This window comes from Clupea harengus, chromosome 5 (assembly GCF_900700415.2).
Source record: "Clupea harengus chromosome 5, Ch_v2.0.2, whole genome shotgun sequence".
NCBI lineage: Eukaryota > Metazoa > Chordata > Actinopteri > Clupeiformes > Clupeidae > Clupea > Clupea harengus.
In genome coordinates this window covers 9746388-9757428 of record NC_045156.1, presented here as the reverse complement: position 1 = coordinate 9757428, position 11041 = coordinate 9746388, and the positions used below count along the sequence as shown (strand labels likewise).

The window sequence follows — 11041 nt, the reverse complement described above, 5'->3', positions numbered from 1 at the left end:
GAAGTTCATTGACCTTTAACAGCTGAGAAGAAGGAGGGGCAGGCAGCTGCAAGTCAACAACTGAAGTACGGCATCTAACATAATAGCCATCGCCCCAGTGGTTTTTGCTCTCACCTCTACAGTGTAAGATAAAGAGGGAATACACCCACTATGTGTACAGTTACTCATTTCTAGACCAATCAAGCCTCTGACTTACTGCTACTAATAGTAAGACTTTTCTTATCAGCCTCTCTAACTCAAACATATTCAGAATATTATTCTAATAACATTATTGGCTTCCACTAGTCAAGTAGATTCATAAATACTTCAGTTAATTAGAGAATATATTAGATTTGCTAGTAAAGTTTATTACTAGTATACTCCATATACAACTCCTGGAATTGCTGATGTCTGTAATTCAAGACTCGCATACATGATATACAATAATCGTCCTTGAAAATGCATCATAGCTTACTTGGCCTACTTGTAATTGTTGACTTGTTGTCAACTCGTATTACTTGCATTACATTACATGTGGCATCATTTGACACTGCTATTACATGACATTACATAAAATCTCTTTCAAAGTCTACGACAAAACAAAAAGTATCTGTCATCACTAGGTCATAATTTCCCTCAGTTTCACCACCATCCTGTAGGGTTTGGGGGCTTGTGTGACCCCAAACACAGGGGTGAAGTCTGGCTCTCCTGCGTCCTCTGGCCAGATGAACTGGAAACGTCGCAGCAGGGTCACCAGGATCAGGAAGAGCTCCATGCGCGCCAATCCCTCCCCAAGACAAGTCCGGGGACCTGGTGTACAACAATAGACAGATTAATGATGCATATACTGTACATAAACAAGACGGTTTAAACGTTTATACTTACTTAATAATCCAGAGCAATTTACTTGACCTATCTTATTGACTCAAGTTAGTTGAAGTGCATTTGGCCATGTAAGTATTTCCTCATCTAAGCTTTTGATATATCTGTTGTCAACTTGCCTATTGAGAATGGCATGAAAGCAGGAGGCTTCTCAAACTGTCCCTGCTCATTCAGGAAGTTGGAGGGGTCGAAGCTGTGGGGAGACTTCCAGTGCTTCTCCTCGTAAAGCGCAGACGACAGGTTCTGGATGACAAGTGTGCCCTACGGGAGATGGAAGCCATAGTCAGGTCAGAAATTGCATACATGAATGGAAATCGCATACAGACAGTACAGAGTATGATGAATAATGAAAGCAATATAAGAAAGACAGAGAAAGCTAGCCTATGGATGGTGTTAGTTAGCCTTGAATTTTCAGCCCACAACCTTGCTGAGAACAAGAATAAATGTATATTAAATAAAGATGAAATGGGTCAATGGCTTGATTTAAATGTTAGTCGTGCTCATATCTAAGGTATCTGTTCATCCCCTAACCTTAGGTATATCATATCCCATCAGCCCGGTGTCTTTGGTTGTGCAGTGGAAAACACTGAGAGGAAGTGTGCTGGCAGATCGCTGGGATTCATGGATAACAGCCTGTGTATAGGGCATGTGGTGTCTGTCCTCGAAGCAGGGCTCGTCTTTCCCCTCTAGGACCATATCAATCTCCTGCTGACACTTCGCTAGGAACACAAAACCAGTGATATTATTTCACTTGAAGAGAGACACATGGACGTCACAACTGAACTGATTCTCGGGATAGAAAGAAAAGATTTTTTTTTCTTTTTCGGACCGACCTTGGATATCTGGGTAAGCCATGAAGTAGAGCACGGCGGAACGGATGGTGTTTGATGTGGTGTCGGTTCCGGCGAAGAGAAGGTCAAGCAACATAGTTAACATCTGACCGTCATCAAATGGAGCGCAGTCTTTACCTCTCTGGTGCCCGAGGGGAAAACAGATGAAAAGCAGTGAGCAGACATATTTGAATCTAGACTTAAACTACGTTTTAATTTTTAAAGCTGCATAAGTGATTGTTTTTTTTTTTTAGAACACTTCAGGTCACCGTCTGGATATTCATCAGTGAGATTGATGAGACAAGCTATGTCTCTGGGATACTCTTGGGTTGTTACCAGAAACTAAAAATTCCAACAGTGTCTGCCAACTGTTTTGCATCCACACAGCAAATTAAAAAGATGGTGGTGGACATAAGTCTGGTAGAAGTGAACAAAAACTGCTGACATTGCTTAAAGCCCCCACCAATTTCCTGAATAGAGCCAGTGTGAATTGTATACAAAAAAATACTCTAATGCTGGGTAAACTGAACACCTTGGACTCACCTTGTCCACCTCATCCAGGTAACTGTCTATGAGATCTCTGGGCTCTTTAGGAGTGTGCGTGGCTCTGTGCTCGTTGACTACGTCCAGCACATGCATCTTAATTGTGTGGTAATCCCGGAGGGCATTTTGGAATGGCAGGGGTAGATATCTCAACAATGGCATAGTATCATATATCTATAAACGATAGGCATAATAAAAACATTACATTCAAAGCAATCTTTTTTTATATGAATGTCAATATTATTTCAGGAACATTTAGGTACAAAGACTTTTATTTATTTGGTCCCTTGGGAACACTAGCTTTGCGGTATACTATTTAAAAAGATATATGACTGCATGAAGTGAGTGAGGTGAAGAGAATATGTTTTACCATGCCCCATGGTCCATTGGCAATCTTAGAGTTGTCTGCCATCATTTTGATCATAGCTTGAAAGAACTTGTGGTCGTATTCATATCGAGACCCAAACATAATGGAGCAGATGATGTCACATGAAGCATTATGAAACAAAGTCTGAGGGTCAATCGGCTGTCCTGGGGATTGAACAGAGTAGATCGGAATGATTGATACTAAGGCGTTGCAATAAATGTTTTCCAAACTCACTGCAAGTGACAAAGTGCACAATATCATGCACTCTATAGTATCATACATAGTTACAAATATACTTGTAAAGCGTATACTTAGTTATGATCATGATATACCAGCACACTTTTCCAGGTGGGCGCTGATATGTGAGACCTCTCCCAGAATTCTCTCCTCCATCGACTGCTTCCCCAGGCCAAGGTTCCTCAGGGTCGTGAGAGCAAAGCGGCGATGCTCCTTCCAGCCAGGACCATAGTCAGCCATGATGATACCTAAAGAAGTATGCATGGCTTTTTAGTTGGACTGACATTGTGCTTGATGACTTTCTACTACTACTTGAGAAAAAATATTATAGCACAGCGAACTGACCTCTGTAGTTCTTCAAAAGCCTCTATAGTTCTTCAAATTGACACCATGATTCCGCATATTCAACTCCACTTGCTTGGTATAAATGATATATATTATATATAAATTATATGAATTCCCACAGGTCATACGGTGAACTGCTGGGGTTGTACCTTTTCCTTGGGTGAGGTGGCTCAGCAGCACTCCATCTGGCCTCCCAGCAAAGTCCACAGCTTTAGTCACCAGAGCCTCTCTCATGGCCTCCACACCAGTTATGATCACCGCAGGCCTGCCTCCAAAGTAAAGACTGAACACTTTCCCATACCGCTCAGACAGCTGCAGAAAATGTTTTAGTTATTGTTAGATTTCTTATAACAAATTATTTAGCATTTTCAGTCATGTACTTCGTAATTAGTAATCTAGTGTCAGATCATACATTTCGATGAACTGCTGTTATTTACTTAACAACTTACCGTAACATTTAAACTACATACTTAGTTTGCTTGTATGCTTATGTTATAACATAACAATACTGTTTCAGTACCACTTCTAAACAGAGGTGGAAAAAGTACTGAAATATTCTACCCAACAGAACTGAGGAATTATTTGATAGCAGACTGTGCTCTTCCTATGTAATAATGAGACATGAACCACATGACAGCAGCAATAAAAACGTATGTGTTATTAATGTTGTTAGAGCACCTGTAGTCGTTGTTAATAACGGATCTCCTAAAGCAAATGTGTAAGGTAGCATAATATGCTAACGTACAGTGGCTTGCTAACCTTTTTAACAAGTTGGAACAGGCAAAGGCTATCTAGCAAGTTTTCAGTTTGGAATTGTGCAAAACTACTATTGAATATACCAATAAACGACCAGTATCTCAATTAGCTAAGTTAAAGATCTGGCATTTAGGCCGTTAGAGGTCTGTAACGTTATATTTAAGGGCCAGATGCACATTACGATGCAACGCATCAGTGTCACGCAGTGCACCAATGCTTGTCAAGGCGCTGTGTTTGCGCTACTCATTGGGTGGAAGGCCTTTATTTTTGAAGTAATATAGCATCACGTCACGACACCTTGAAGAATGTCAGTTCAAGATATTTGTTCATTCAAGAAAAAACTGCAAATGTTACCCGAATTTTGGAAGAAAATTCGAGACGCCTCACAAAGCAAATAGCTATTACGCTGTGTATGGAGCCATACAACTGAAGCTAACAATAACAAGTTGACAACAACTAGATAGTAACGTTATTCATTGATAATCCTGTCACTCCTTGCCGTTGTATTAACGTTTCGTCACTTTATCCAGCGTCAATCGGTTGATCACCTTAGCTGACAGCTGAGTTGTACAACCTGTGCCATATAAATATATGTACTTTAGGCATATTGCAACAGTTTTGCTGGAGGCACTCTACCGGTTAACAGTTTGGAGTCTTAAATTACCGTGATAACGGGTGGTTATTATTGTTAAGTGTTTTTTTTTTTTTTTTTTTACTCAGTAACAGATGTGATTCCAATGTAGCGAAGTACAATACTTTAGTCAAAATCTACTTAAGTAAAATTACGAATGCAAAAACTACTGAAAAAATTCGAAGTACACACAAACAAAAAAACTCAATTACAGTAAGGCGAGTACATGTAATTCGTTACTTTCCACCTCTGCTTCTAACACTGTTAAACTACCCACATTTTATTGGTATATGGACATTACCAGGTAGTTTACTTAACGCCAGAACAATAACTAAAGTTACATGTGTGTCTGACCAGTCCATTGTAGCCCTAACCTTAGAAGTAACTCATTTTAAAAACGTACCTTTTGCAAATCAATGACAGGATTCTCCAGATTCAGCTGAAGCAGATTTCCAAATATGGGGAAGGGCTGTGGGCCAGGGGGGAAGTTTTTGGGCCGCCGGGTCCGGATCAGGAACAGAAGCAGGCAGAAACCTATCCACAGCAGAATCAGAGACACCACCATCTTGACTGTTGCCCCACTGCACTGTGCTCCGCTCCGCTGGGAACCTCATATGGAGCCAACGTCGTGTCATCCAGTGACCCGACGCTTTATTGGATGGGGTCATATCTCTGATTGCACAAGTAGTTATTTGTTAACAAATGTTTTAAGAATACTTTAATCAGATTAACCATTCCCTCCAAGACAAGCTACAATAGATAAGCTGGTCATAGTGCTTTGGTTCCTTAAATTACCGTGATAACTCGAAAAGTGTTACGGCCACATGTGTTGTGTTCTTTGCATATCAATTCCCTTCCCTTTTCTGTAGCTCCGCCCAGGTTGTGCTACCCCTGGTTGCTAGATGAGATGCACCTGGCCAGGTGATCAAGCAGCAGATATAGACTCCAGTTTCCTGCTGCAGGAGAGGCTTCTAGCTTGCTGCCTCTCAGCCTGGGATTTTGTTGTACAGCTATGTTTGTCTTGTAGTTGTTGAATGCTTTTGTATTAATAAATCTCATGGATTTAGTACTTTTAAAAGGTGTTTATAGTAGTAGTTGTTTTGGGTCAGTGGTGGAATGTTTGTTTGGCCCATAGGGCCACTAAAGTTGGGGCGTAACAAGGGATTTAATGTTTTTCCTGATTTAAGCAACTTATTTCCCTTTCACTTACTGAAACAAAATCATTGTAATACTGCTTTTAAAGTGTAATATGACCTATTTCAAACCTCTGATGCAATGCCAAAACATTCATAGCTTTGTTTTACATAACACCAGAGAACACTGAAGGTCAGCTTGATTTGTGTTTGGTGCTCCTGTTGTAGAGTTGCACCCTATAGACCTGTTACGGGCAGCAGAATTAGTAAAAATATCAGTTTTCTACGGGTGGTAAAAACATGGTCCATTCTGTCAGTGTAGAATAAAAGAGACAAAATCAATCACAAATCTGATAAAAAATACATTTACTATATATTACATGTACACAAGACATAATTTAGAACAATAATAATAATGTATTACAATAATTGTTATACATAATAATTGCATGTAAGGCTGCTAGATTTGAGTTAATGACAATTAAATAATAATTAAATAAATGTCCTAAATCACCTTATAATAAAACATTTTCAGTCAGTTTAAAAAAAATCAAGAATGATGCAAAGAAAACCTCAAAAAATATTTTTTTGTCTTTTGGTCATCGAACTACACCAATGTCATAACCACCACCCTTCAATCTGAAACTACACTGCATGAGACACTAAAAGAATGAGACACTTTTTTTCAAAGCCTTTTACAGTGTTTTACAGATACTGATTTTTTTCATCAGTATGTGTGACCTTGGTGTCGTTAACACCTTGCTCTGGCAGTTGGGCTATAGGAGCTCATTCTTTACATTGTCACAGTCAAAACCAGCTGGTCATTTTCTCTACCCTGCTCTTGAAGCCTTACTCACAATATATGTTTTCCATATATCCCTGACTAACAAATCTGTGCTTAGTATAGCACAAGTGAGGTGTGGTGTGGTAGGGTCAATTAGACACCACACTGTGTAGGGGAACACTAGGAAGAATGATGCATCCTGTTGGTATCCAGGAATCTTCCAGAAGTCTTAAACTCCTGTGAAACAATTTCTCCAATGACAGTTGACAGTTAAATCAACAGCATATAGTACACTTCCTTGGCTGTCAGAGAACCAGGCCAGGCTTTGGATGTTAGCTCCAGAGGTGAGCATCTCTGCTCTAGAGTTTACTCTCAGGCGATGTCTTCATCATCCTGAGCACTCCCTCCTGGGCACAGGAAGCTGCCAGCACCCCGTCCTGTCTCCACAGCCGGCCCTGGACTAGACCCCTGCTGCCTCCTGTCAGAGCACACACACAACATGCATACATACGTACATACTATGTGACAGGAATACATTTAACCATTTTACATCACATCTTTGTTACTTTATTATTATTAACACTCCTGTAGTCAAATATGGAGTTTGATTCCAAGGGAGCACATATCCTAATAAAATGTTCATGAGGTGCTGCGAGTGGCTTTAGATAAAATTAAATAAATATATAGATAAATAAAAATAAATAGACGCAGATGTATAACACATTTATATTCAGTCCTCTAGCAGACATCTGCATCCAAGGTGATTGTTAATATGGCACTGAATGAATGTTAATGCAGCACTGAATTTGAAATGACCAAATTCAAGGCCAAAAGAATGGTGTTTCCTCTCAGAATCTCTTGTTTGCTTCTCCACGAGTATCGTTATAACACAGTTAAATTAGGCCTTATCATCAGACTCCCACTCTTTATCTCCCAAGACTTAATTGCTTTATTGCCTTCTTGAAACCACTTACAAAACACAACAGCCAAACAGAGATGGATAATAAAGTAATATGGTTGATAAATTATGGCCAGGGCCTTAATCCAACCAACCATATAGTCTAACTCATTGATTGCAACGCATGGACAATTCTGCATTACTAATGATGGCCCATGTGTCTCAGTTTTTCCAAAGTTTGGAATGATCGCCCACTAACCTGCCCATGGACTCTCACACTCGTACAGCATCCATTGGTCAGCACGGAAGGTGTTGTGGAACCACATGGCGTGGTCAAGCGAGGCTGAGAACTGGGCTCTGAATTCTGGGAAGGGCAGCACCGCAGTGCCCAGGAATGCGTAGTCCGACACGTACGCAGCCACGCAACAGTGCAGCTTCATGTCCCCCTCCCCTGGGAATGGAGAACAGTTCATTAACAGTTAGAGACTGTTATTTTGACACAACATTGTTCATTTCAGTGCTAACATGATAATATTATGAATTCCCTCACTATTACACTCACTCACCATCGCAAAATGGCTTCACAGTAGAATAAGGCTTGCTTGCTCACAAATATAAGTGAAGTAGATTTCAAAAAACACTTTAGTCTTTCCTTACCAATGTACCCTCTTGCTCGAACCCAGAAGAGTTTCTTTGGTTCCATGGCGATATGTCTGTAGAAATCAGGTGGATTGACTGGTTTGATTTCAATAGGGACCTCACCAGCCAGGATGTTATTAAGTCCTGTTCTGGCCTTCACTGCCAAATTGGGATCACTGTGTTTAAACCAAAAACAAAAGGCTACAGAGATCAACACAGAGATTCACTATTTTTGTGTAGCTCTTCTGCAAAATAGGTACAGAAAACCCCTTCAGGTGATGCTCTGTCATTCACATGTTTAACTTTTACCACAGTAACTACCTACAACATAAGCATGGGCACCATTTTGGTTTGAAAAGTACTGGGGACATGGATGGGATTTTACACAATCCTGCCCGTCACTGGCCTAATGCAATAGGTTACTGATTGTGTGGGGCTTTAAAAGCCTTCTATCCCTCTCCCCGGCTTCAAGCAGATGGCTCCCCCTTCTGAGCTGGGTTCTACTCAGGGTTTCTTCCTGTGAATAGGGAGATGTACACAGTACAAAATAGGAAACAAACAGTGTGGCTCAAACAAGTGGCTCAGGCCGAGCCATACACTATTCCAGCCAATCGAAAAGTTGCTTCAATAGTGACCATGGGAGGGGTGTAATTTGATTGGCTATTGAGCTCAAATATCAACAACTTTGTTGCTAGTATAGTGGGCTGTAACTTTAATGCTGCTCTAACTTTGACAGTATGGGGTTGAGGGAGCAAAAGCTTTACCTGAGGTACTGCTGGACCAGCTGCTCCACAGTTAGCAGAGCCTCTGGAGGGGGCACGGTGGGCATGGTGAACTGGTGCTCAAGGGTACTAGGCTGCTGGAGGTGGAAGGACGCCTGACAGATCAGAATGGGCTGCCCGTGCTGGATGGCCTTGACCGAGCGCACCGAGAAACTGCGGCCATCTCGCGTCCGCTCCACCTGGTACAAGACTGGAACTCTGGGGTCGCCTGAGACAGGACATTTTCAATGAGTGGCCTACTTGGGGGTGGGGTTAGTTGTTCTGTCTCAGCACTGGTGATGGAAGGCATCTCTCTGCTTACCTGCTCTTACAAAGTAACAGTGAAGGGAGTGAGCAAACAAATGCTCAGTGACAGACTTTGCAGCAGCCACCAAAGCCTGTCCAATTATCTGACCCCCAAAGAGACGCTGACTGCGAGGTACCCAGTGATGCTTGCCTCTGGATGAAAAGAGGGTTAAGCAAAATCATAAACAACTTGGGGGTTAAATATCTTTCACAAAAGACTAAAGTGAGTTATTAGCAATGTGGGAAAATGTAATCTCTGGGCCAATAAATTATGTGTAGCTCTTAGCATCCTACAAGGCCGTTGCTATGACATTGAACATGGCATGTAGTCATCTATAAACACAAACTAGGACAGTGGGTTAGGCTACTGGTGCGACAGTAGGAAGTCAACATGTTAGTGATAGCGTATAGCTACGCATACACATTGTATGTCGCCATTATTAACTGGCTGTTAAAAAAAACTGCTAGAGATAATGTAACCTGTAAAGATCCGCGTCGAGTGTCTCTAAATTGAGAACGCTAGTGACCAGTATGCTGCGTAGATCCGGCGTATCAGAACTGGGCATGTCTTCTGGGGTTGTGCCGTTACATGACTGGCTCCTTAACGTTGTGTCTTTTACGCCTTCAGTTTCATGTTTCAAGTCTTGAACTGCCGACTCCCCACCGGTGTCCGCCATGTTCAGTTTGTCGAGGACTACTGATAAGCTGAGTTACGTCTACGTCACATAAAGAGGCGGTGTTTCCCTTCCCCACCCACTTACGCATTTTACGCAGCAAAGTGCCGGTGCCGCAGCAAATTAGGCTGGTGACATACCCTACAAATCTGGTGTGTCTCCTAATGCCGATATATTCATTGAATAGTCCTCAATTGTACTTCTAACTCTAGATCAGATAAATTATTATATGTACAGAGTTCCTACTTAAATATCTTTATATATTGTTGTTTAATATGAATGGAACACTATTCAGAAGGCGTTATTATCACCTTAAAATGACCAATTAGGAGAAAAATGTTTTATGTTTCAACATAAATGTTGATTATGAACGTGGTTTTAATAGTCTGAATATAAGTCCATCGGATTACAGTACATACAACCCTATATAATTAGGACGCATCTGTTTTCCCTCCCAAACGCACATTGATCCTTTTACAATTTCACTCGCCATTTTAACATGTGTGTAATTGTAATGTTACTACCCCGCCACATGTAGGCAGCTTTGCACAGCAAACCAGAAAACATGGGTGAGCACACATCATACAGCCTGTAACCTACATATACCGTGAACCTCATCAGTACCATCGGAAACGTGTCGATTTGTCCTTTGATTTCGTCAGCAACTGTAAGCAAATATTTACAAGTCACATGTGCTAACACTTGCCCCACAGTGAGCTTACTGGGTTAATGAAAAATATATATATATAGCCTATTTTTCTTGACGGAATCGCTTTGCATTCTTTTGATCAATGACACTGAAATTCCGTAAACGAATCGAATCATAAGCCATCGGCGCGCATTTAGACGTTCACACACACACGCAAACACGAGCGCGCTCGCACGCACCCATACACACAGGATTCCCCCCACCCCTAGAACAAGTCTCTGATATTAGAGGCTGCAGTTGTCGAACCAAATTACACCCTTCTGCTGGTCGCTCCCGACTCCAGCTCTGGGCTCGTATGTTCATAATTTTCCTCTTTACCCAACTATCACCATGGCTACATCGGATGGAATAGATGACAGCGTAGTGCAGCGAGGGAGATCTCAAAGTGACCCGAGCGTCGTTACAGAAACTCGCATCGTCTACGCCAACAGTACAGGTAAGACCTAGCGTTGTGTCATGATGTATGTCAATTAAAGGCAAACGTTGAGGTCAAATGGAATGCGAAAGACATGCACGGCTTCAGGGGTGCTCTGTGCTGAGAGTGTCTTAAGGAAAAGACTAAGACCA

General features: G+C 41.5%; 3 protein-coding genes and 1 long non-coding RNA gene across 5 annotated transcripts in view; 2 read left to right on the top strand and 2 right to left on the bottom strand.

Annotated features, from left to right (window-relative positions):
* Positions 1-326: 326 nt before the first annotated feature.
* Positions 327-5135, bottom strand: LOC105909894 (cytochrome P450 2F2-like). Its single transcript, XM_012838563.3, has 9 exons — positions 4974-5135; positions 3333-3495; positions 2934-3086; positions 2605-2765; positions 2235-2408; positions 1695-1833; positions 1393-1580; positions 981-1122; positions 327-789 (listed from the first exon to the last, which is right to left on the bottom strand). Exons 1-9 carry the CDS (start codon positions 5133-5135, stop codon positions 599-601), a joined length of 1473 nt encoding a protein of 490 aa, XP_012694017.1. The 3' UTR covers positions 327-598.
* Positions 3549-5648, top strand: LOC122132906. Its single transcript, XR_006152415.1, has 2 exons — positions 3549-3833; positions 4994-5648. It is a non-coding gene; the product is annotated as an uncharacterized LOC122132906 (long non-coding RNA).
* Positions 5649-6052: 404 nt separating this feature from the next.
* On the bottom strand, positions 6053-9805 carry acot8 (acyl-CoA thioesterase 8). The gene is made up of 6 exons (XM_012838505.3): positions 9572-9805; positions 9108-9244; positions 8789-9014; positions 8043-8200; positions 7645-7836; positions 6053-6965 (listed from the first exon to the last, which is right to left on the bottom strand). Exons 1-6 carry the CDS (start codon positions 9766-9768, stop codon positions 6847-6849), a joined length of 1029 nt encoding a protein of 342 aa, XP_012693959.1. The 5' UTR covers positions 9769-9805; the 3' UTR covers positions 6053-6846.
* Positions 9806-10449: 644 nt separating this feature from the next.
* phactr3b (phosphatase and actin regulator 3b) overlaps positions 10450-11041 on the top strand; it is a 47406-nt gene continuing 46814 nt past the window's right edge. Inside the window, exon 1 of one of the 2 annotated variants that reach the window (XM_031567625.2) lies at positions 10450-10910. In XM_031567625.2, coding sequence (XP_031423485.1) covers positions 10805-10910 — 106 coding nt within the window. In that variant the 5' untranslated portion in view covers positions 10450-10804. The remainder of the gene's footprint in view (positions 10911-11041) is intronic. The other variant, XM_031567626.2, reaches the window with a different exon arrangement.